Here is a 27,414-nt window from a genome sequence, read left to right as displayed (position 1 = left end):
CAATGCACACAAATAAATATTCCTTACTTGATGAAGCATATCCAAAAGGAACAACAACAACAAAAAAAACTGACATGGATGTTTTTTTGTTTTCTTTCTTTCGTTCTTTCAGCACAAGCTCTTTGCTTTACGCAATGAAATGCATAAACAGACCATTTTATCCTCGAATAACCAGTATGAATATGCCAAATGCATTTATGATAAAAGCTGTCCAAGTAACACTCACCCAGCAACTGGATCTAAAACTATGGCTCTGGGCTCTTCAAGGCCATCAGAAATGAGCACTTGACGGTGAGAGCCATCCAAACGGGCCACCTCGATTCGATCTGTGCCGGTGTCAGTCCAGTAAAGATTTCTTGCCACTTCATCGACAGCAATGCCATCTGGATTTAGAACCTCCAGAGAAACGAGCACCTGTAACAGAACATGTATCGAGAGGGGGGGGGGGTGAGGATGGGTTGGGGGAAGGTTTGGGAAGAATATACAAAATGAAAGAATGCAAAATAAACAATTTTTTTTAAACCACATCAAGTATAAAAAATTTCCAATGTTAAAACATGGTAACCTACAGCTCGCTTGCCACCACCCCCACAGAGGTCAGATAGAACCTACCCTCCAAGTTTTAAAGCATAATTACCATAAGTACAAGCTGTTACAAGCAATGTTCTCTATCACAAATGGCAAGGGGTTAATCACAGGGTCAATGATGTTTCAGTTGACTTGTTTTATATTCCCATCTGAGTGCTTAACACAATAAGTCCCATATACTGTGTTTACTAGCTATTAATCGTCTTTAAGTGTCCTTGCTTTGCATGCAATACATAGTCACATAAATGGCCCTCACTCCAGAAGTAAAAACCTCCACAGATCAGAAATCATGTACTGCATTCCTTTCCAGAGGACAGCCAATTCTAATTAATATACTTGACCATGAAGTGCATCCGAGTGGTGACAATGCATCCCGTGCTTTGATCGAGACATGTTATAAATCAAGGTAATTAACTGGATTTAATTCACCAACAGGTTATCAATTAAACCGAATCAGTTTGCAAGGGAACGATGGCAGAAACGGACATGCACGTAGAGTTTCGGGAGACAAAAACAGTTTAATAGGACGATAGTACATGAATGCAATCGCACGTGAAGACAAATGATAAATAAACACAATACTTAAAGAAACAGTGAAACTAAAACCTCCTCCGGTGTCACACATGTAACAACCATGCACACAAAAACTGGGTGAGAGAGAGAACGCAGGCAAGAAAGTTCCAGGATTGTATCGGCTGCAGAATTTCATGGAGCAGGACATGATGTGAGCTCAGCCAGCCACACAGCCTCACTGACAGTCTCTTACACTATCTCTACCCCAAAAATCGCACCACCCTGAAAGCATGCCCCCTTCCTTCACTTCCCCCAATCGAGGCATCCACATCAGCCATCTTGACTGACCCACAAATCACAGGCTGGCCCACACCTATCGACAGTGCTACACCCAATCAGCAACGCCGACCCCAAACCGATCAGCGAGCAGCACGGCCAAGTGCATCACCAATCTTGGCAGCCATGTTGAAGGACCCAAGCTTTTCCTTTACTACGGGGGGGGGGAGGGTGAAATGCACAGGCGCACCGTAGAATGGACTATGAAATGCCGAAGCATTTCTCTCGCACGGCTCCTGACCGGTTCAACATAGGGGACATGCGGCAAGACATCCTTAGCCCTTTTCAAACCATAAAAGATGAGAACAGTCTCCCAGTAGCCCTGTCCATCTGTCCTTAAAACTGTAATCGGTTCAAGAGTCCCATAATCTAAGTGAAGATAAATGGAGATACATACCTGAATTTTAATAGCTGACCTTCCCACCCTTACCCTCCACCTCATACCCCCACCTCACCCTGACAAACATGACCACATACACCAAGCTCCTTCAAAGAAGTAAATGGCGTATACGAATCAATTCAATCGAGGGTTCGATCCCAACACTGGTCAGCTGACCCGAGGGCAGTAATAACACCGAGACAAACCAGCAAAGGTCCCAAGTGCGAGGTATTATTGCCCAACCCTGCCATGAGACCTTCCACCAACCATTGCTCGAGGCAACCCACAAGTCTCTGCCTCCAGATGATTCCCAATCATGTGCTACTAGAGTCTCCAATGCCCCTCCCCACCCAAAGGGCTCCACAAATCCTGGGCCCCAGGAGTTCTACCAATTCTGACCCAAGTCCCTTGCCTCTTTACCCTGCTATTTCCAATAATCTTCGCCCAAGGCTCTCAGTAATGCCAGCCCCCAAGGCTGTATAGAATGTTCACCCACGAGGGCATTCAGCAATTCCATTCTCTCACATGCTGGGGACAGACAGTGCAGAGGAGCTTATTCCTTTATGGTGACTATGGAGGACACATGACGTCACCATGCCTGTCACGGGCTATGTTCGAGTTGTACAGTGGAAAGAGGCAGGAGACCCCTTAACCGAGCTATATCAAAAGCTGACAATGCCCGGCCCCTAGTAGGCAACACTTGAAGACGCCCTAAACTAAACCAAACAAACAAGCAAACAGGTTTAAAAGTTCTGAAGCTACACAAACATAAATGGTGTCTCCAGCCTTAACCTAACTGTTGCCCCCTCTCCCACAAACCTAAAACAGCACCTTTCCTTGGGCCACAGACATCCCCCCCCCACAAAGGTCATCCAAGGCCAGGCCATAATTCATACTTTAATGAGCAAAATTAATTAGTAGTCTGCGGAAGACAAAGGCATCACTATTTCTACGACAACATTTTAAATTTGTCCACAACTCTCTTCCAATGCCTTCGGCCTTCCACACAGTCAAGACACATATCTGAGGTTATAGTGTCAACTAATGATTGGCTGAAACAGGCAAAGGAAATGTTGGAATTTGGCTTATTCTGCTGTTTTTTTGGATGGATAACATATGTGTTGTTGAGAGATGAAAATATGGAGGACGAGAATGGCACTTGGGAGAGCGCATACATCCACCAGGCTGAACAGTTTACGTTTTGTATCCCACTGGTCGGCGGGATCTGGATCCAAACCTTAACCAAAATCGACTCGGCGTGCTCTTGTCACCTTACCAACTCGTCCAACTCGCTTTGTCATAACTCATCCACAACTTTTTGAAATATCATGCTGCACAACATTTTGACCACATCTCTCAATGGTGAAGAATCACTTTTTTTAAATTTTGTATCCAAATTTGGATCTTCGCCAAAATCGAAACGATTCATCCTTGTCACCCACCCAACCTGTCCACCAGATTTTGTCCGAATCCATCAACAGCTTTTTGAGATTGTTGTTTTTGTGTCTGTCTGTGAACAAGCTGACAGACAGGGCTGAAAACATAACCTCCGTCCATCATCGATGGTGGAGGTAAATACGATTGCCTAATCATCCTGGCGGAGCTGGGAGAATCCAACTTGCTTCTGACTATGACTAACACGGAAGCGACATTTTCCCTTGAATTATATTCCTCTCAGCTGCATTCACAGAGTACATCACATGAAAAGTAAGTAATAATGCTAAGGCAAATAAAAGTAAATAGATCATTGGTTAAATTTGTGATCTTTCGGTTAAATTTCCGAGGCGCTAGTGCTAACCTTGCCGACCCTAGGCGATATTTTTCACTTGCCAACCAGATATTCTCCAGCTATGTGCTCATCCTGCTACATGCCTTCCCCAATGCACTGCCCAGGTCGTGGATTAGTGTTAGAGTGTGTGGTGCCTTTCGAGGAAGATTGGCTGTTGTCTTTTGGTTTTTTGGGGGTTTTTTCCAGGAATTGTAGCTCTTATTATCATGTCCTTGCTGGATCACATCCCGGTGACAGCTACTCGATGGCGGCACATGAGAAACAGTTATAGTCGGCCGTCTTTGAAGTCTTGGCTTCAACGTTTACTGGTAACAGTCGGCTAAAGTTGTAACTTGTCCAGAGGTGGCCATCCACACAGTACAGTTTTCCTGAATTGTAATTCAGTGATAGTAACTGAGAATGAAATATACATTAATATTATAATATATTGATTAAAATCACAATGTTACAATCAAGTGTGGAGAGAATTCACACAATTAATTATCACGAGCACAGGGCAAAAGCAAATTTTAAATCAGAAGTGTACTAGTGCCTTCATTGCAGTCTCACGCTGGGTTTTTTGGACCAGATTTTCTCCAAAACTGCTCAACGAAAAAAATTGAAACTTGGCATACCTCATGAACTCCTCAAGGGGTACAAAGGGTGATTCCGATGACATCATCAGTAAAGTGGTATTCCAGCCATATTTGGTTGAATTGAAATCTTTATCTGAAAAATCTGAAACTTAAATATATCTCATCTATGACCGGATGTGAGTGACAAATTAAATTTATGATGTTTATATCCCATGGCAAGAATCAATGCGACATAATAGGGTGCACGGATGGTACAGGTACATGGGCTATAATAGCAATGGGCTGTAATCGTAGCTTGTAAGGGTAGCTCCAAGTGCAGTTCTAGTTTAGGAAGTGTTAATTTATGTGTTTGTTTCACTTATATGCACTTCAAAGCTGCTGGACACAATGAGTCGAATACTGGAGGCTGTACTCGGGGTGGGGGAAGGGGGGAGGGGGGGTTGCAAGGGTCCGTTATAGGCAGAAACTTTTTTATTTTCATATTCCCAGGGTTTTAGAGTTGGGGAATGACCCCGATTCTCTCGATGTGAATGTGTGTTGTTGTATAGTGCCGCTCCCAGTGGTGTTGACCAGCGGAATCCTCTGCAGGAATTCTCTGCAGCGGCCTTATACAGTCCCAATAGAAAGTCTACACCCCCTTTCAAAATGTTCACCTTTTGTTGCCTTCTTATAACCTGGAATTAAATTGCATTAACTCAGATTTTCTCCACCTTTATTTACATATCTTAACTCACAACTTCCAAGTGAAAAACAAACTCCACAAATTTCAGAAAATTAATTAAAAATACACAACTAGAATATCTTGGTTGGATAAGTGTCCACTCCACTTATAATAACAATTGAAAATTAGCTCAGGTGGAGCCGGTCACCTTCAAAATCACACACCAAGTTAATTGGCCTCCACCTGTGTTAAATTGTAGTGATTCGGATTATTTCACAATATAATCTGCTGTTCCTGTCGGCTTCCTCTGCTGGGTCATGCATTTCACAGCAAAGACTCAACCATGAGCACAAATAAGTTTCAAAAGACCTCCGAGATAAAGTTGTGGAAAGGCACAAATCAGGGGATGGGTATAAAATTATTTCAAAGGCCTTGAATATCCCTTGGAGCACAGTCAAGATTCATTAAGTGGAAGGCGTGTTGTACCACCAAGACCCTGCCTAGATCAGGCCGTCCCAAAAAACCGGATGACCAAGCAAGGAGGAGATTGATTAGAAAAGCCAACAAGAGGCTAATGGCAACTCTGAAAGAGCTACAGGCCTTCATGGTCATGACTGGTCACTGTGTGCATGTGACAACAATATCCAAAGCACTCCACAAGTCTGGCCTGTACAGTAGGGTGGCAAGAAGGAAGCCATTACTCAAAACAGCCCACCTTCCGTCCCATTTGAGGTATGCAAAAAAACACTCTGGATCTTCTGAAGTCATGTGGCAAAAAGTTTTGTGGTCTGATGAAACAAACATGGAAATTTTTGGCCTAAATGCAAAACATTACGTTTGGCACAAACCCAACGCAGCACATCACCCAAAGAACACCATCCATACTGTGAAACATGGTGGTGGCAGCATCATGATATGGGGATGTTTCTCATCAGCAGGAACTGGGTCACTTGTCAGGATAGAAGGGAAAATGGAAGGAGCAAAATACAGAAAAATCCTCATAATAAACATGCTGCCCTCTGTAAGAAAGCTGAAATTGGGATGGAAGTTCACCTTTCAGTATGACAATGACCCAAAGCACACAGCCAAAGCTGCACTGGAGTGGCTAAGTAACAAAAAGATAAATGTCCTTGAGTGGCCCAGTCAGACCCTGACCTAAATCCAATCAAAAATCTGTGGCACGACTTGAAGATTGCTGTCCATCAATACTCACCACACATCTTGACTGAGCTTAACAGTTTTGCAGAGAAGAATGGGCAAATATTGCCCAATCAAGGTATGCAAAGTTGGTGGAGACCTATCCCAACAGACTCACAGCTGTAATTGATGCCAAAGGTGCTTCCACCAAGTATTAACTCAGGAGATGGACACTTATCCAACCAAGATATTCTAGTTTTGTATTATAAAATAATTTTCTGATAATTGTAAAATTTGTTTTTCATTTGGAAGTTGTTCATTACAATGTGTAAATAAAGGTGGAAAAAGTGTGATCTAATGCAATTTAATTCCAATTTAAGGCAACAAAAGGTGAAAAATCTGAAAGGGGGTGTAAAATTTCTATAGGCACTGTAGGTCCGGTTGGCCAGTGACAAAACAAGTTAAGACGGAGCTCTGCCATTGTACGTTCAATCAATTGTATCTCGATTTCTTTTTTTGTGTTATATTTGATAATCATTGAATGCCCTTGGTTTTGCTTGTGATATAGCAGAGATGATGCTGTCAGAAGAGACTGGAATGAGGTGATAGAAAGACTGTTGCCAACATTACTGTGAATATAGCTGCACAAGTAAATTTATTGCAGTGAAGAATTAATGTAAACATGAAAAAAAATTACCCCCGGTTGGGGGTGACGGTCATCTCTGAAACTCTGTAGATGTGGATCTCTGATCGGCTTAGAATGGCTTCGACGTCGTCTTGTCTTTTGGTTCAACGTGCAGACGAAAGCCCGGGAGTAAAAAGGATAGAAAGCCTCAGAAATCAAACTACATTTCTGAGTTATCCGGAGATAGATTTTGAAAATGGTTGATTTGGAACATTTATGATCAATGTGTCTTCAAAAGGATAGAAACCAGACCTCAGAAATCAAACCGCATTTCTGAGTCATAAATGGTGGATGATTTCACAAGCTTACAGCATCGGTGACCTTGACAATGACCTTCAATCAGGTCTAAAGTTATACCGCCGTGCATCACTCATGGACCCGTACCTACATACCAAGTTTCATCAAGATCAGGCAAAATTTTTTTGACTGTATCACATTGACGGTTTTTCCAACTTTGAAGACACGTGACTCGATAACCAGGACGATTTTTTTAAAAATCGGCCCGACCAAATTTAGATATTGTTCCATATCAGAATCCGAAGAAATTTCAAAGATCGGATCACAAACGGTGGAGGAGATAGATTTTGAAAATAGACGATTTCGCAACTTTGGAGTGGCCTTGACCTTGACCTTCAATCGTGTCAAAAGTCATACCGTGGTGCATCACTCATTGACATCTACCCACATACCAAATATCAAGAAAATCGGAAGAAAAAAATGGGGACGTACATACGGACGGACGGACGGACATCGAGACTGGTTTTATTAGGTCATCTCGTTAGAGACGACATAAAAAGAGAATGCACAGAATAAACAATTAAGGAAACAGTGACAAGCTACCAATTAAGTTGTCATGAGTTACCACTGCAAGTCAATGAGAACGGCACGAGGTAGAGCGCAAACCTCCACCAGGCTGAACAGATTACGCTTTGTATCCCACTGATATCCGGATCTGGATCTGGCCTCTTCACAAAAAATCAAACAAATTCGGCCTTGTCGCACAACCAACATGTCCACCAAGTTTCATCCGAATCCATCGACAACGTTTTTAGATATCCTGCTACACACAGTCATGACCAAAAATATTGGCACCCTTGCACTTTTTACAAATAATGTGTCATTTCTTACAGAAAATTGATGAAATTAAAAAAATCATTTCATATCCACATATGTATTTCTTTGGTTTGCAGTGGAACAACAAAAATTCTGAAAAAAAAAATTAAATCTTCGCTTTTTCTGCACAGAAATCCTAAAATGGCCCAGACAATATTATTGGCACCTCTTAGAAGTTGTGAGAAATAATTAGATTTAAAGTTGGTGATTCTCCTTTACTTTGGAATTGAACTCACCTGTGGTGAGTTGCAGGTGCATGCAGTATAAAATTCACTCATTCAACCACTTTGAATAAAGAAAAGGAGTCATTCTGCTGTTTTGTGTCACTGTGTGTACCACAATGAGCATGGAGAAAAGAAAGAAAACCAGAGAATTGTCTGAGGAGGTCAAACACAAGATTGTAGCAAAGCATGGACAATCTCAAGGCTACAAGTCCATCTCCAGAGACGTTGATGTTCCTGCTTCCACCGTATGCAATGTTATCAAGAAGATTAAGGCCCATGGCACTGTAGCCAACCTCCCTGGACGTGACCGCAAGCGAAAAATTGATCGAAGATTGCAGCGAAGGATTGATTGAATGGTGGAGAAAGCACCTCGATCAACTGCCAAACAGATTCAAGCTGACATTCAGACACAAGGTACGTCAGTTTCAACTCACACCATCCGTCGCCACCTCAATGAAAGGGGGTTCTATGGTAGAATACCCAGGAGGACCCCACTGCTGAGAGAGAGAGAGACAAAAGAAAGCCCGACTGGAGTTTGCCAAAACACACCTGTTCAAGCCAAAATCCTTCTGGGAGAATGTCCTGTAGACAGGTGAGACCAAATTAGAGCTTTTTGGTAAAGCACATCATCTCTAGGTTTCGATAAAAGAACACCTTCCCTATAGGCAAACGTGGGGGAGGTTCAGTGATGTTTTGGGGTTGATGTGCTGCCTCTGGCACTGGGTGACTTGAATGTGTGCATGGCATCATGAAATAAGGAGATTCCCAAGGAATTTTGGAGCGCAATGTTCAACCCAGTGTCAGACAGGTGGGTCTCCATCGAAGGTCATGGGTCTTGCAGCAGGATAATGATGCCAAACGCACTTCAAAAAGCACCCAGGAATGGTTCAAGACAAAACACTGAACTGTTCTGAAAGGCCAGCAATGAGTCCAGATCTAAATCCCATTGAACACCTGTGGGGAGATCTGAAAACAGCAGTTGGGAGAAGGCACCCTTAAAATCTGGGAGAACTATTGCAGTTTGCACAATAAGAGTGGGCCAAGCTGTCAGTGGAGAGGTGTCGGAAGCTCATTCATGGCTATAGGAAGCGCTTGACTGCAGTCATTTTGTCCAAAGGTTGTGCTACCAAATATCAAGTCTCGGGTGTCAATGCCATTTCTTTTTTATTTTCTTATTTAAAAGGATATATGAAGTTCTGAATCAAAAACAAAGGTTCTGTAATATGAACTGTGAAATTGGTACTCCATCTCTTCTGGATCTGATTTTGACAAATTTCCCTGACAATATCTGCTGCTCTTCCTTCGCTCCAATTGGTTCTTCTGACCACGTCCTTGTTAAAGTGGACATCTCTCTGGCTGTCATCAGAGAACCACCTCACCGCCGTCGAGTCTGGCATTTCACTCAAGCCGACTGGCAGGGTCTCCGAGCAGCCATCAAACTTACAGACTGGTCTCCTATCACTACTTTCTCAAACATCAACTCATCCTGGGAATTCTTTCAAAGAAACTTGCTCTCCCTCATGCACAGATTTATCCCCTCTCGTGTTCAGTTGTCTTACCCTTCCTCCCGCCCTTGGTTTACTGAAGCTTGTGGTGAGGCAGTTGTCCTGAAACAACTTGCCTTTGCCTCATGGAAAGCAAACCCAACTGAGGGCAATCTCAGTTCTTTCCACAAAGCTCGGAACAAGTGTGTATCTACCCTCAGGAGAGCCAGAAAACAACATCTTTCTCATCTCAAGTCTGAACTCTCAAACCTCTCTCCCTCCTCAAAATCCTGGTGGCGTTTAATCAAATCTGTTTCTGGTGTATGTTCCCCCTCCATCCCCTCCCCTTACCTCAAATGGCCGCACTGCTGATTCCACACGTGATAAAGCTGAATGTCTAAACTCGGTGTTTGCAGCTAAATCTTGTGTCCCAAACCCATCACTATCTCTACCCACTTTACCCAGTCGCACCCAACTGTCCCTGGACTCTGTATCCTTTTCTCCTGACAAGGTGGAGAGCTTGCTTTCAAACCTCGAGTCAGATTCTGCAACCGGTCCAGACGGCATCAGCCCACGTGTCCTCAAAGCCTGCTCTTCTGCTCTTGCTCACCCTCTCTCTGTTCTATTCACCCTCTCATTTTCCCAAGGTCATCTGCCATCTGCTTGGAAATCTGCTAACATCACTGCCCTGCATAAAAAGGTGCAAAAACAGATCCCTGTAACTACAGACCAATCAGCCTTCTCCCAATCATCAGCAAGGTTATGGAATCCATCATTGCTTCAGACATGAAATCCTTCCTCTTCTCCAATGGCTTGATTTCCAATCATCAATTTGGTTTCAGACCAGGTCACTCTACCCTGGATATGCTGCTACTGCTCTCCCATCAATGGATGGAGGTCCTCAATGCCAGACAGGAAATCCGAGCCGTATCCCTGGACATATCACGTGCTTTTGACACAGTCTGGCACCCTGCCCTACTCACCAAACTCTCTTCCCATGGTATTCAAGGCCATCTCCACTCATGGCTCGCAGACTTCCTCTCCTGTCGCAGTCAACGTGTGGCCCTAAATGGAGTTCTTTCATCCCCTCTTCCTGTGCAGGCTGGAGTTCCTCAAGGTAGCGTTCTGGGCCCTGTTCTTTTTCTGGTTTTCATCAATGATCTCTCGGACTCTCTGGAAAATCCTCTATTTCTCTTTGCCGATGACTCCACCCTCTGCCGTACCATCTGTCATCCCTCAGACCGGCAAGCAGCAGCTTCTTCGCTCACTGCAGATCTGGATAAAATCACAAACTGGTCCAACACGTGGAACATGTCTTTCAATCCACACAAATCTCACACTCTCACTATGTCTCTTCGAAAAGGACCGTTTACAAAACCCCCCATCCACTTTCTCAACAATCCTCTGGAAGAAGTCTTTTCTTTCAAGCTTCTGGGTCTCACTATCTGCCATGACCTTTCCTGGGAAAGTCACATTTCCAACCTTGCCTCAAAGCCAGTCGCCGACTGGGAATCCTCCGTCGTGCAAAGTCCTTCCTCGGCCTCTCTTGAGCTCCTGACTACTTACAAAGCTTTCGTCCGTAGCCTGATGGAGTACTGCTCTCCCTCTGGGCTGGTGCTCCTGCCTCTCACCTTTCTCGACTTCACGCTGTCGAAACCAGAGCTTTTAAGATCATTGGCATCTCCCGCAATGAAGCTGAGTCTTTGGGCCTCTCACTCAATCACCGCAGGTTGGTCGGTGGTCTTTCTGTCTTCTACCGACTCCTCTCCAGCCTTGCCCCCCTGCTCTCTCTGCGATTTGTCCCAACCACATTTCCACAGGGCGCTCAAGGTCCGCCAACAACCCCTTCTGGTAAAACTACCAAAATCACGAATCACTGCTCATCTTCACTCTTTCATTCCTCTTTTTCCCGCCTTTGGAATAAACTTCCTCACTCTATTCTTTCCCATTCTTCCCTCCAGGCTTTCAAAACAGCTGTTCACCACCACCTCTTATCTTCCCCCATCCAAATCCTCGATCTTTTCTACCCCCGATAATCCACCCAAGCCCACTTCCTTCAATTCTCCTGCTTTCCTTCCTGAAAGTCCCTGTAATGTCCATCTTCTCCTCGCCATGTTCCCCGTCCCATCCCCATCCCTCTCCCTTCCACAGTTCACCTGTGTCTGTTCCCCAATGTTTTGTCCCTCCCACTCCCACCCCTCTTGTCTCATGCCTCCTTGCTGTGAGTTGTGTGTTAGCTCTCATACGAGCCTCGACCAAGGTATACAAAAAAAAAAAAAAATAAATAAATAAATAAATAAATAAATAAATAATTGTGGAGACCAAATACTTTTGTCAATTTAAACATATTTTTAGAGAAAATTGTGTTATTTGAAAAAAAAGTGCAAGGGTGCCAATATTTTTGGCCATGACTGTATAGTTTTTTGGTCCTACAGCTCAATGGTGAATAATCACATAAAAAAAATTATTGGATCCAGATTCAGATCTGATCCACCAAAATCGAATCAATTTGTCCTTATCACACACCCAATCTGTCCATCAAATTTCATCCAAATCCATCGATAACCTTTTGAGATATGCTGCTCACAGACACAGACAGACAGACAGAGACAGACGGGGGTGGAAGCATAACCTTCATCCACCAATGGTGGTGTAGGAAACTAGAGTGAAGTCCATGGTGCACCATCACAAATCCCCATGCCCCCCACCAAAAGTTGAGATGGTAAGAAGTTCCACCAGGAATAACGTAATATCAAATTTTTAGTTAATTTTTTTCTTCCATCTTGACTCCTCTGACCCAAGTCTCCACCCCTTGGGGCATGAACCGGAGGTCAAATCCACAAAAACTCATTACATATTTCATGCGTTCCCCAATGTTGATTGCATACGCAAAGTTTCATGAAAATATGTCTCAAAATGTGCCTGTGATTGCAATTTTTTTCTATTTGACAGTTTGAACCTGTTCCAGGAGAGAGGGCCAAAATAACACTGCTCTTGCACCTTCTTGTCATGTGGTGATCACAACAACCAAGTTTGGTGAATTTCCACACAACCATTGAGGATGAGATTTTAAATGTCTCATCCTAAATAATTGTGACGTGTGACGGAGGCTAATTGTGATGGATGGACAGACAAAGAGACACCAATATCCCCCTGTTTATTTTCAAAAACATGGGGATAAATGTGGGTTTGACACTTCAGAAATAAGGTGGATGAGAAAAATGTACAGCGCACCTCATTTTGTGTCCCATCCAACTGTGCCCGACGTATCGTATGAGCCTCATCATCTGTCCAGTAAATGCTCCCATCATTTGGATCATCGCCAGCCAGGAAATCGACGGCAATCGTGTGGCGTACTCCTCGCATGGGCAGCACCATCGCCGTGTAGTCAGGTGTATCCAGTGAGATAGAGCGTAGGTCGGCCCGTCGGGCTAACAGCAGCAACTCCATGGGGCCTGGCGGGATACACAATGGTGTAAGTGATTCGACATGTTTGAAACAGTTTAAAATAAACTATGTTGAGAATCTTGGCATCAAAAAATTTCATTATTTGATTATTATCGGTATAATTTGAGTACAACGAGAACATTTGCAGATTTAAAAAAATTGCAGCTTACAAAATGTAAAGTAAACTTGTTTCCTCCACTTCACACCAGCCCCCACCCTCAACTCCAGAAGATTGAACTTCAGCATGCTATACTCAGAGATATCAAAATATTAAACCTCAATATATTGTTACAGATTTCAGAATCCGGTCTGATGAATGCATCCACACATCCAGGTCCTCAGACAGTTATTTCCTTAAATGCATGTCCAGATTAGCCCCATCCCCATGTTTAGCGGGATTTTAAATGTGATACGTTGAGAAGGGTAAAGAATAGATCCCCTCTCTTATGGGAAGCTTTTTTCTTTACGACAGACGCATATATTCACATATTTCTTTCATGAGCGATGATGCCCGCCTTTTTTCTTCAGCAACGTTTACACACATTTCTTTCACAGACGCTGAGACCCGTCCTTTTTCGAGAGCCCGGGTTGTCATGGTAACAGTGTGCAAGTGGGGCGGGGTGAGCTTGGGGGACTCTGTGCCCACCGAGACGGGCCGCATCTATAAAAAGAATTGGAGGTCCGTTCTAGAGTAAGCGCGAGAAAGAAAGCGAGAGAGGAAACGCGCGAGAAGAGAAGCGAGCAAGAAGCGGGCAAGCGAGCCAGAGAGGATGTGCGCGAGAGAGGGAAGCGAACAAGAAGTGGGCAAGCGCGCGAGGGAAGAAGCGAGCAAGTGAGTGAGTGTCTGACCAGCACCAACAACGGGACAATTCGTCAGTCAGTTCATCCTTTCCAGTGCTTGAGCAAGAGAGTGTGTGGTGCGCGTGTGGGTGTGAGCAGTGCCGGCGATGAGGCAGGGGTCGGTCACCAACGAGTGAGGGACAGGTCGGTCACGGGTGAGGGGCGGGTCAGTTACCAAGTGAGGCACGGGTCAGTCACCAACGAGTGAGGCACGGGTCAGTCACCAACGAGTGAGGCACGGGTCACTCACCAACGAGTGAGGCACGGGTCGGTCACAAAAAGTGAGGTGCGGGTCAGTCACCATCGGACTGTGTGGGTCACTGGACGTCACCAGTTCCGTAAAGTGTGAGGAGCTGCCCGTGTCGCAGCACGAGGATCTAAACCCGCGACAGACGATCTCGGTGCCCCCCAGACGTCGACTGACGTTCAAGGCTGTTGGAGAGTGGGTTCACGGCAAGGATGGTTGATGGCGACGGACAAGACACGCACACACATTTTCGGATGTTTTCATTTCACGGACGACTTCTCTTTGGTGAGCGAGACGATTCTCCCCCCCCCCCCCAAATGATCTGCTGGGTACCCTTGTCTGTGTTTAGTTGCAAGTCAGCCCCCGATAAGCATCTGCTCTCTGTCTCTTTCCTGTCATTTTGATTGCTTTGGAATTTATTCACTTATTGTGTGTCGAGTATCGACTCAGCACTGGGAAGAGGGGCAAAATTTTGGTGTCCTGTCTGTCTACCCTAAATCACAGTCTCCTTTTCATTGTCCGTCTACCCTACGTCACAGCGTTACGTCGCATCTATGTTCGACTCACTCACATGCCACTCACTCTCTGATCTTAATTAATCCCACCACACTATTTTGTCAAAACCTTGTCTAAGATACGGATTCCTGTTTTCGCATCTATGTTCCATCATAATTACACAATGGCTCGACACACAATGCATGGACTTCCACTTGTTTACTTCAGGAAATAAAAAGTTGTTTTGATTTATTTATTTTCCTATTAATAAATCATTTGTTGACTTCCAACCTGTCCGTGTTTGTCCTTTCCTTCCATTGGTCTAGCAATGTCCGAACCTCGATAGACTTGGAGGTAATTACCACACAAATTGACCAATAATAGTCGGCACGCACCAGCGGTTAAACGCTCGGCCGCCCTAATTAAGATCTAATGAAGATAACATTGGTGCTTTGCCGAGGGCGCGCTCCCCATTCAGGTAACCACGTGACCTCGAGTTAAGTGGCATAATTAGACGGTAGACACTGGAGCTCGTAGTTAACTGGGTGGCGTTCGTGATTCTATAACAACCCACCATACCACAAAGTTAATTGTGAGCGGTGGCCCCAGGCTCGGCTCTTCAGAGGACAACCGGGATTAATCCCCGAGTGACAAACTGGTGTCTCGGTACCCATGGCCGTAACAATATTAATGGTGCCATTATTCTTTTACCGACATATGAAAAAAATAAAATAAAAACTAAGAAATCTCTTCAAGCATCCTTTGCAGTAGTTTGTGAAACAATGATGGAAATAGGCTCATAACCTCCCCAGAAATTATGGGAGGCTGCCGAGATTAAAAGCAACCTCGTGATCTTTCATTAGCACATGTAATATTGATCGCAAAGGAAAACATGTTCACAAACATTCAACTAAAATAGACCGCCTTTATTCACCGAAAAAAAAAGCCCACTTCCACACTAAAATATCCTGTCAATGTAGGAATGACATCATAGCAGCTTTATAAATACAAAACAAAAAATAGAAAGAGCAATCAGAGATTGCAGACCCTCACCAAGACTTGTTTTATGTGGTGTTTGCGTGCTGGTGTGTTTGTGTGGTGTGTAGATGATACATTGACGATGTAGGTTTTTTTTTTTAAGGGGTTAAGCAATAGGTTCACTGCTGTCTGTCCGTCTACAAATGACAGTTTATGATCGAGGAACAACTTAATTTCATTTGAGTGTTACATTTTGAACACGAATTGGAAAATGAACCTGTAGTTTAGCAGGTACTTTGGCTCTGAATTTGTCTCGATCGCACGTGCGCAGAGAGGAGTGAAGTAGTGTTTTTGCTCTTTCTGTCTGTGTGACAGGCAGTCATTCATTCCATTGAATCAATGAAAAACCCAGGGGGAGAGCAGTACTTTATCAAGCTGCGGATGAAAGATTTCTATGTGGTTAAGAGCTCAGGTATGCCAAGGAAGGACTTTGCATGACGGATGATGCCCATTCGGCAACTGGCTTTGAAGGTCAGCTTGGAAATGTGGCTTTCCCAGGAAATATCATGGCAGATAGTGAGAACCAAAAGATGAATGAAAGGACTTCTTCTCGAGGATTGTTGAGAAAGTAGATGGTGGGGGGTATTCCAGAGAGTCCTTTCGGAGAGACAGAATGTAAGTGTGAGATTTGTCAGGATTGAAAGACATGTTCCAAGTGTTTAACCAGCTTGTGATTTTATCCAGGTCTGCAGAGTGAAGAGGCTGCTGCCTGCCGACCAGAGGGATGAGAGATGACATGGCAGAGGGTGGAGTCATCAGCAAAACATAAAGAGGATTTTCCAGAGAGTCGGAGAGATCATTGATGAAGATTATAAAGAGCACAGGGCCCAAAACACTGCGTTGAGGAACTCCAGCCTGGAAAGGAAGAGGAAATAAGAGAATTCTATGAAGAGCCATGTGTTGACTATGACAAGAGAGGAAGACCATGAGCCATGAGTGGAGATTGCCTTGGACACCATCAGAAGAGATTTTGGTGAGCAGTGCGGGGTGCCAGACCCGATGATGGATTCCAGGAAAGGAAGGAGAGATAAATGTTGGATGCAATGATGGATTACATGATCTTACTGATGATTGACACCAGGCTAATTGGTCTGTTGTTGAAGGTATCTCTTTTTGCACCACAGCTTTAGTAAAGCGTTAATGTTTGCTGATTTCCAAGCAGATGACAGATTAACTTGAGCAAAAGAGAGGGTGAATAAAACAGATAGAGGATGTGCAAGAGCAGCAGAGAAGGTGTTTAGGACGTGTAGGCTGATGCCGTCTGGTCTGGTTGCAGAATCAGAGTCGAGGTTTGACAGCAAACTCTCCACCTTGTCTGGATGTAAGGACACAGAATCCAGGAACAGCTGGGTGCAACTGGGTAAAGGCACTGTCACACCTTGACGTTTTAGCCAGCAATGGCAACGTATAAAAATGTATGTAAAACATTGGCGTACGCTGAAATTTTTATGTTTTCTTTTACCCCTCCATATTCATAACGTGTTGGTCGTATGCATAACATTTTAGTAACGGGCACAGAACGTTTCGTTGTCTTATCGATAACTTATACCAATGAATGATTAGCGTGTTGTCGGCGTTCACAACATATGCCCAACGATAGTTTAACTTAGGCATAGCGCGCTGCACGTATCGCCGACGAACTCGTGGCGTAGCCTGTTAAAAACCTGCCGCACGCCGATTTAAATCATAACCGCCTGAGAATTGGAAGTGTCAATATCGCAGTCACACCTTGACGATTTAGCCAGCGTATGCCGACCTATGAAAAATATGTCTAAAACGCTGGCACACGTCGAATACGGTATGGGTAAGTTGTGTATACATTAAAAGCACGATGAAAAACGATTAAGTACGCTGTCATATTTCATGGTACGTTTAATACGTCGTGAAATTTCAAGCTTGCTGAAAATTTTACGACGTACTCGCTATATGGCTCACACATTCCGCAATGCTGGGAATAAGTTGTACGCACGTTACACGATCGTTGCACACACGTCGAGGCACGTTATACGATCGTTGACACACGTCGACACAAGTTCCTTGTAAGTTATTCATAAGTCGAAACACGTCGAGGTAATGTTTAGCATACCCGAAACTTATTTTCTCCGTCAAGGCACATTTTCTTTTTTCTCCTTGGCTCCGTGAAGGCACGTGACGAAATATCTGAAGTTGTTGTTGTTGCTGCTTTTTTATTATCATTATTTTTTTTAGTCTATCACGAATTTTAAAATATATTCGGACATTTGCTTTTAAGTTTCGACGTCGACGTGACAATATCCTCAAACAGAAAATATTCACAGAGGAGGAACTAAGAATAAGACATGAGCAAACTGAAGAGGCAATCGGACGTGACGTAACGGCACGTGACGAAATATCGGAAGTTATTGTTGTTTTTTAAAAAAAAATTAACGCTGCCAATACGCCATTATACAGTAGCTGTAAATTAGAAACACGTTCAGTAAGTTATGTGGTCGTCCGGAAGACGTCAATCAAATACGTCTACATACGTCAATATGCGTTGGAGGTACGTTACACATAGGTTCAAAGCACGTTACTCATAGGTGAGAAATAAGTTTTGGGTACGCTAATCAATACCTCGACGTGTTTCGGCTTATGAGTAACTTACAAGTAACGTGCCTCGACGTGTGTCAACGATCGTATAACGTGCCTCGACGTGTGTGCAACGATCGTGTAACGTGCCTACAACACGTTACTCATAGGTAATAAATAAGTTTTGGGTACGCTAATCAATACCTCGACGTGTTTCGACTTATGAGTAACTTACAAGTAACGTGTGTCGACGTGTGTCAACGATCGCATAACGTGCCTACAAATTATGGCCAGCGTAGCGGAAAGTGTGAGTCATACGCTGGCATACGTCGTAAAATTTCAAGCATGCTAAAATTTGAGGACAACCGCAAAGTAAAACGATGAAAGCCAGTGTACTACGACGTATGGCAGTGTTTTTCAGTGTGCTCTTAACATATACAAACTTACCCATAACGTATTCGACGTGTGCCGGCGTTTTAGCCCAACTTTGCATACGTCAGGCATACGTTGGCTAAATTGTCAAGGTGTGACAGGGCCTTAAAGAGGGTACAGAAAGTGATGGGTTTCAGACATAAGATTTAGAAGCAAACAGGGTTAAGGCATTCAGCCTTTTCATGGGCAGTGTCAGCTGTTCAGCCATTTGAGTTTAGGGAGGGGATGGAGGGGTAACATACTCCAGAAACAAACTTTACCAGATGCCACCAGGATTTGGAGGAGGGAGACAGGTTTGAGAGTTCAGTTTTGAGATGAGAAAGATGTTGTTTCCTGGCCCTCCTGAGGGTAGACACACTTGTTTTGAGCTTTGTGTTAGGAATTGAGATTGCTTTCACTTGTATTTGCCTTCCATGAGGTGAAGGCAAGTTGTTTCAGGGCAACTGCCTCACCACAGCCACCATGGGTGGGAGGGAAGGGTATGACAGCTGAAGACGAGATGGAATAAATCTGTGCATGAGAGGGAAAGAGAGAGAGAGCAAATTTCTTTGAAAAAATTTCCAAGATGAGTTGATGTTGGAGAAAGTACAATTGGGACACCAGTCTAGAAGTTTGATGACTGCTTGAAGTCCTTGCCAGTTGGCCTGAGTGAAATGCCAGACTCTTCGGCACTGAGGTGACTCTCTGAGAACAGCCAGAGAGATGTCCACTTTAACAAGCATATGGTCAGATGAACCGAGTGGAGCAGAAAAAGAGCAGCAGACATTTGCAGGGAAACTGGTCATAACCAAACCCAGAAGAGATAATGTACCATAGATTGAAATCCAGGTTGGGAAGTTGACAGATTGTGCAAGTCCCTTGTCACAAGTCACAAAAGTCCTTTGCTGAAGTGCCATGAGAGGTGAAAGAGGTACTCACACACAGTCAACTGACATGATGACAATTGAAATCACCACATATGAGGAAGAGAGAGTTGGGATGAGTGGATAGAAGTTGTTCCATGTTGCCAGCGAGCAAGATGTAAATGAGCACAAGATGAGCACATTGTCAGGTCAGGTCCAATCAGATCTGTGACTTGCTACAGCTATCATATAAACCTGTACTAACCCGTTTCATGGTCGGGTTGTCGGCAACTAAACCATCTCCCCCACCAGGTTTTCCTGTGAAGAGGGTGTATGATATGGACACCGAGCAGGATAAACAACAAAACCTGTCAAAGGGCGGAGGAACTCCTTGTGAGCCAATTGCCATCCATATGTAGTGCCCAACTGTGTCTGCAGATGTCCTCATGCAGTTTAGTTACTTTTATTAGGAGGTTGGTGGCAGGATTTGCACTACGGTCACCGTAAAACCTTTCATTCTGCAAAACACAAGAAAACTGAAACGAAAATTAAAAATCCACACCATGGGAGAACCTCCTGTGCAGCTGCCCTCCGCAGGGCATCTCACCGGATGATGGGTGTGGGGCAAACCCTTCGGGATCTCCACTCTTTGATGATAGAAGGAAAACCACAGCGTAACCTTCCCGGGTCAGATTGCGGTCGTGTGTGGCGGGGTGATACGGAGGTGTCGTCCACCAGACGACAGTCTCCTTGGGTTAACCTGAGGCGGTCCCTTCAGGTGGGTGCCTGGAATGTCCTATCCCCAAGAAAGGATGATCACCTGTCTCTGTTATCATCTGAGCTCAAGCATTTGAACATCAGTAATGCAGCACTCTCTGAGGTTTGGACACCGGATAGTGGAGAGATCATGGCGGGTGGTTACATCTTCTGTTGTTCTGATCACTATGATGGCTACCATGCCCAAGAGGTTGCTGTAGCTTTGTCCAATGAGCTGATTCCATGGGAATTGAGGTAACACCGTTCAACTATGAGACGAAGGATTTGTCACTCCTTGGGTATCGTTTCTCTGCTCTCTGCATAAGCTCTGACTGAGGCGAGTGATCTCACTGTGAAGGACGCATTCTTTGCCACGCTCGAGTCTGTGATTGATCAGTGCCCCAGGCAAGATACTCTTCTCATCTTGGGGGATTTAATTGCATCGAATAGAACTGATGGGGATGGTTTTGAGACATGTGTTGTTCTCCAGGGGTCTGGAACTGTGAACCAGAATAGCACTAAGTTCCTTGACCTTTGCAAGAAGTCATTGACTGAGGGTGGCTGGTTCATGGTTTCAGCGTCCACAGGCTCATCGCTGGACTTGGTATGGCAAAGGAGATAGACCATGTGCTCGTTGATGTTCGCTGGAGGATGATCCAGAACTGCAGGGTCTAAAGGAGTGCTCAGTTCCTCAAAACCGACCACAGGCTTGTGGGAGCAACTTTGAAGTTGCAGCTTAAATCTGGGAGAATGGGACCATCCCAGCCAAGGCTGGATGTTGGCAAGCTCAAGGACGAGATGGTAGCTGAGGAGTTTGCGAACAGGCTGAGTGGAGATTTGGGGAGATTGAGTGCTTTGAGGCATCCTGAAGAGTTGTGGAGTTCCTTCAAGACCACCATGCTTGATGTTACCAGTGGATGTTTTGGAACTCACCATTGGGCAAAGAAGAATTTTGTCTCTCAAGGGAAATTGGATACCATTGACCAGAGTTGCAGAGCCAGGCTTGATGGCAGAGCTGAGCTGTTCAGAGAGCTGAGGTGAAAACTGTACGTGCACTAAGGGTGGACAAGGAGGCCGATGTGCGAGGAATCTGTGAAGGGTTAAGCACTACCTGTGGTCAAGTGATGCTCATCGTGCTTACAGGGGAATTCGCGCATTGTGTTCCTTCAAGTCTGTTCCTTGGTGTACTGAAGTTAGAGCAGAGGGTGGTGGGCTCTGGACAGAGGAGTCTGAAGTGAAGGCCCGCTGGGCTGGTTACTTTTAGAGGCTGTACCAGGCTGATCCACCAGCTGTTGAGTTGGATGTCAGGGGTGTTACTATCCCTCTTCCTGACAATCCAATCAACTGTGATCCACCTTTGTTTGTGGAAACAAAGGCTGTCTTGAACTGTTTGAAATGGGGTAAACCTCCTGGGATCTGTGGCATTCATGCTGAACTTCTAAAGGCTGTTGAAAATGCTGTACTCGTGTCGTTGCATGCCATTCTTTGCTCTGCCTGGAACACAGGCAGCACCCCAACTGACGAGAAGAGGTGCCTTGTTGTCAGTCTCTGGAAAGGGAAGGGTGATCGCCAGGACTGCAACAACTACCAAGGGGTGACACGGCTCTCAGTGCCGGGCAAGGTCTTTACTCGGATAATTCATGATAGGGTTCGTCACCATCTGCTTGAGCACCAGTGCCCATAGCAGTCAGGCTTTATACCAAAATGGTCAATGATTGACCGTATCTTTGCCCTTCGACTCCTCAATGAAAGCAGACGAGAGTTTCAGCAGGGGCTGCTTGCAGCCAATGTTGATGTCTGCAAAGCGTTGGATTCAGTGAATTGGGATGCCCTCTGGATGATTCTTAGTCTTCGTGGGGTGCCACCAAAACTGATCAATCTGACTTCTGAACTATACTCTGGTACCGAGTGTGCTGTGAGACGTGGCGATACCATCTCCGACTTATTGCTAGGGTTCATCAGGGGTGTGTACGGCCCCCACACTTTTCATCGCTTGTATGGACTGGATTCTGGGGAGGATGTCAGAGACCAAGCTGTGGTGCATCATTTGAGAATGTCAAGATCTCTGACCTTGATTTCACAAATGATGCAGTCATCTTTGCGGAGACTGGAGATCCTTTTGTGGGCCCATGAGGTGCTGAACGAAGAGTCGGAGCCACTGGGATTATGTGTTTCATGGGTCAAAACTAAGATCCAGGCTTTCAATGATATCTTGGATGCTGCTATCCTGTCTGTATCTGCTTGTGTTGAGGATGTTGAGGTCATGGAGAGATTCACTTACCTTGGCAGTGATATTCATGTGTCTGCTGGCTGTGAGCCAGAGGTCAATAGACATCTGAGTCAGGCCTGGGGAGTCGTACATTCACTGGATTATGGGGTGTGGAGCTGTTGGTACCTGTGCTGGAGGACGAAAGTCCGAGTCTTCAGGGGCTTGGTGCTTCCAGTCTTGCTCTAATTATGTGAGACTTGGACTCTGACCAGGGATCTGAGGCGGAGACTTAATTCCTTTGGTTCCAGGTCTCTTCAGAGAATCCTTGGCTATCGCTGTTTGGACTTTGTGCCCAATGAGTGGTTGCTAAGAGAGACGCAAATTAGATTTGTTATCTGCATAGTCCGTGAGCATCAGTTGCGGCTTTATAGACATTTGGCTCATTTTCCTGACGCTGATCCTGGTCACCAGATTCTCTCAGTGAGGGAGCCTCGTGAGTGGAGGAGACCAGTGGGCCGACCACGTACTTTGTGATTGCACCAGGTTCATCAGCATCTCAAGGAGATGGTTGATGGGCCAGGCATCTGCCTGGGGGATGGCCAGATGGAGGCCCCTGGAGTCCTGGCGGAAAGGGATGCAGCAACGCGCTGCTCCGGCGCATGCTCCCATACCTGACCTGAGATGTAAATGGAGACATCACTGTTTGGTGGATGGAACAACAAGCATTTAAACAAGAGATGGGAGCAGAGGAGAAGTCGTAACCACAGGTACTCCTGGGGGTGTGGTGGAGTGAAGGCAGTGCATGGAAAGTGGGGAATGGACTTTTTGATAACGAGAGCAACTTCACCATCAGGATGAGGCTCAGGTATATCATACAAGAGGAGGGAGTAACCAGGGAGAGATACTAAGGAGTCAGAGAAGTCTTGAGAGAGGAAAGTTTCTGCAAAGCAGATTATCTCTGGTTTATCAGTGGCAACCTGGATGTAGAGATCGGTCAGGTTAGAGCGAAGGCCTCGTATATTTGAGGTCCATACCATGAAGGAAGAGGGAGGGGAGGAGACGTTGGGTGCAAGAGAGGGGAGGGGGAGGGTAAGATGAGGGAGAAGAGGTTGTGGAGATAGCTGTTGGCAGTGTAGGAGAATGCATAAGAGCTCAGGGAGAGGTTAGGGTGAGTGGAAGGAGGAGAAAAGGCTAGGTGGTGATGGGATGAGGCACAATGGGGAGTAATATGAAAGGGGGCAGAGGGAAGTGGAAGATTGGAGGAGGTGGAAAAGATAAATGCATTAGAAATGCAACTGGTCTAATCAATTGGGCACCAGGCCCATCTCACAACAATGCAACTCAAGAGGAATACAAGCATTTTGAACAGCTTTCACTTCTAAATGCACCTTAAAATTGCAAATTCACAACTAAGAAGTACAACTTTTACAAGCAATGGCAGAACTCTCTCTGTATCGAATGCAGCCTGTGGCTGCTGGTTGCATCATTGCTGGGGACGCGGCTATGCCGCTGATGCAGTGTCCCCTTTACAAGTGCACTGGTGCTCATTTTGCCGACCTCGGAAGGATGACAGGCTGAGTCAACCTCCTGGTGTACTTTTTTAATTCAGCGGCCAAGGGGGCTTGAACTCAGGACCCTAGGATCCCAAGCCACCACCCTAACCACTAAGCCAACACCAGGCTTATGGCAGAACAAACAAAACTGTAACATTGGGTAAACGAGAAAGCATCCCAAAATGCAAAGCCACCTTTTACTTGAACTAAACTTGATGAAAACAAAAATGTAAAATTTATTACTTACTGTTCTCCAGATTCTCGAAATAAAGGTTTAATGAAAATTCGATGACAAGCTCAAATGATAGAGAACTTATAGCCTGGATAGACACACTGAAGCTCAAATGGTAAACAAACAAACATGGCAAACAATTTTTAAAATCCGGTCGTCTCGTGCAGTGTAGCAACAAATGGAATGATAAAGACTATTTGTGTTTACTGTGACTCTGCCCTTTGACATTTTGACACAATTATCAATTGGCCTTCAACATATTCTCAACATAAAGGCTTGTTAACAATTTGATGACAAAAGATCAAATGGTTAAAAAAAAAGTTATGGCCTGTACGGACGGGGACACGGACACACACAAAAACCCCATCTCTCGCTTTGTGGTGGATGTGATATCATCTTGATGAAGAAACAAGGAATACTTACCTTTGCAATTCTTATTGTCATCCATGAGCCGAACTCCCGTGGGACACGCACAGCTGTAGAATGGCTCGTTTGGCGAAAGAAGACAAAGATGGGAGCAGTGCCCATTATTCTGATCACAAGGACTGGCAGCTGCATGACAATAAACAAACAAAACAATAACTTAAAAAGTGCGCAAAGAAAACAACCTCCTGATCAACACGTTATGCATTGGGAAATGCTTACATTTAAACAGTAGTCACAGTGTCGACAATTCAGTTAACCTTGTTATTCCCGTCTCTGGTGTGGGCTCCCCCTCCATCACATTCCTTACCTCAAATGAGTGCTGCAGACTCTGCCCGAGATGAGGAAGAAGGCCTAAATGCTGTCTTTGCCTCATAATGTTGTGAACCCAACCAATCCCGTTCTGCACCCACCTTAAACTGACGCACCCACTCTCGACTGGACTTTGTGTACTTCTCAGCCGAGAAGGCAGAGAAAGTTCTGCCTGGCCTTGACCTTGCTTCAGCGATGGGTATATATATGACATCAGTACCCATGTTCTCAAACCATGCTCTGCCATTCTTACTTCCCCTCTATCTGCCCTATTCAGTCTGTCTTCATTTGGGCACTTCCCTCTGCATAGAAGTCAGCAAACCATTCCCGCCCACAAGGTCAGGCCAGTAATGTGAGCATGCGCCAGAGCAGCGACTTGCTACGTCCACTCCAGGGGTATCCGTCTGGCCATCCCCCAGGCAGAAGCCTGGCCCATCCCCATGTCCTTGAGATGATGATCAACCTGCTGCAACCACGAGGCATGTGGTTGGCCCATTGCCCTCCTCCACTCATGAGAAAACATCGCTGAGAGAATCTGGTGAGCAAGATCAGTGTCAGGAAAATGAGCTACATGTCTGTACAGCCGCAGCTGATGCTCACGGACTATGCAAGTAACAAATCTCATTTGAGTCAGAGCTCAGCAACCGCTCGTTGGAAACAAAGTCCGATCAGCAATCACAGAGGATTCACTAAAGAGACTTGATACCAAAAGAATCAAGTCCCCATGTCAGATCCCTGGTCAGAGTCCAAGTCTCACATCCATAGAGCAAGACTGGAAGCACCAAGGACCTGAAGACTCAGACTTTTGTCCTCCCACACAGGTACCGGCAGCGCCACACCTCATGATCCAGTAAATCCATGACTCCCCAGACCTGACCCAGACGTCTGTTGACCTCTGGCTCACAACCAGCAGAGACATGAATATCACTGCCAAGGTCAGTGAATCTCTCCACGACCTCAACAACCTCACCACAAATATGTACAGACAGGATAGCAGCATCCAAGATGTCATTGAAAGCCTTGTGGTGAATTAACGTGAATTGAGGGACATGACGCGGGATCACATGTTGTGCGTCTCGCGTATAAGGGGATGTCTCTGCGGCACGAGTGATTGTCCCCGGGGCATTGCTATTGACATCGGCTGTCCACTTGATGCTCGTTAACTGAAGGTGCTCATTGACTGGTGAGAATGGAGATTATATCGAACTCCGTGCTTACGCGGATTGTCTGCAATGGTTAACTGCACATGTATACGTTACTGCTTATGTACTCCTAGCTGAACCTGTATTTCCTGGTGTGCCCACAGAAGCGGCTCCAATCAAATGGAATAAAGCCTAAACTCTGAAGGTTCATCTCTCGCTCTCATTTCAATTTATTCCATTTCATTTCTGCGTCAGTCGCGTTTGGGTCTGCGTCGAACCTCTCTGGTTTGTAGATCTTGTCCATCTTTGGTTGAGAGAGCCGAGAAAATTAAATGGAATAAATTGAAATGAAAAATTAAATGGAAAGCGACCCGGGAGGCATTCATCCAAGGACTCAGATCAGCCCACATACGGCAACGCTTACTAGAGAAAGCGCAACCCACTCTTGACAAGGTAGTCGATCAGGCTCGAGCGATGGATACGGCTCAGCAGCAATCTGAGTCATTTGGGACACCGATGCTGCTCATGAACGCTGCTACGATGGGAACCCAAGGAACCCCACTGGCACAGACACAGCCAGACATAGGGGATGGAGAAACACCCGAGGAGCCGGATACACAGACCTCGTCAAACTCCTCAGCAACTGCTCCGGTTGGTAAATGCTTCTTTTGTGGGTACAAAAGGCATCCTCGTCAAAAATGTCCCGCCAGAGATGCCACATGCATGGCCGCCACCTCACTACAATCCCGCGTACGAGGGTACTGCAATGTTGAATTGGACGTAAAAGGGTACACGCATCGGGATGTAAAGGTGCTGGTGCTTCGTGATTTGTGCGCAGACGTAATTCTGGGTCATAATGTCCTCAAGCAGCACACGAGCGTCGAAATACCCTTTGGAGGAAGCAAGCCTCGTCTAATTTTAAATGCGTTGACCACCGCGGAGGTGACGTCCCCCCAGCTGTTCGCTAACTTGTCGCCGGTCTGCAAACCGATAGCGATCAAATCGCGGCGATATACCACTGCTGACATGAATTTCATCACTTCGGAAACCAAGCGATTACTGGAGGAGGGAATTATAGAACCGAGCGATTCGCCATGGCGCGCACAGGTGTTAGTAACCAGCAGTCAGAACCATAAGAAACGGATGGTTGTCGATTATTCCCAAACGGTCAATCGCTTCACCCAACTCGACGCCTACCCCCTGCCGCGCATAGATGAGATGGTCGAACGCGTGGCCAATTATAAGGTATTCAGTACCATCGACTTGCGAAGCGCCTATCATCAAATTCCCATCCGAGAGGAAGACAAACCGTACACTGCATTCCAGGCAGGGCGGCGCCTCTACCAGTTCAGAAGGATACCATTCGGTGTCACGAATGGAGTAGCTTGCTTCCAACGGGTTATGGACGACATCAT

General features: G+C 45.4%; 1 protein-coding gene across 2 annotated transcripts in view; it reads right to left on the bottom strand.

Moving 5' to 3' along the window:
- The window catches only part of LRP6 (LDL receptor related protein 6), a 198,813-nt gene that overhangs the window by 72,637 nt on the left and 98,762 nt on the right, over positions 1-27,414 (bottom strand). For both annotated transcript variants that reach the window (XM_085884539.1, XM_085884538.1), the window contains exons 5-7: positions 24,546-24,674; positions 12,719-12,939; positions 227-414 (exon numbers count right to left, since the gene is read on the bottom strand). In XM_085884539.1, coding sequence (XP_085740665.1) covers positions 227-414; positions 12,719-12,939; positions 24,546-24,674 — 538 coding nt within the window. The remainder of the gene's footprint in view (positions 1-226; positions 415-12,718; positions 12,940-24,545; positions 24,675-27,414) is intronic.

Source organism: Eptatretus burgeri, chromosome 6 (genome assembly GCF_056783735.1).
Source record: "Eptatretus burgeri isolate ZD-2024b chromosome 6, Ebu_testis_v1, whole genome shotgun sequence".
NCBI classification, from domain to species: domain Eukaryota; kingdom Metazoa; phylum Chordata; class Myxini; order Myxiniformes; family Myxinidae; genus Eptatretus; species Eptatretus burgeri.
This window is presented reverse-complemented; position numbering and strand designations above follow the sequence as displayed.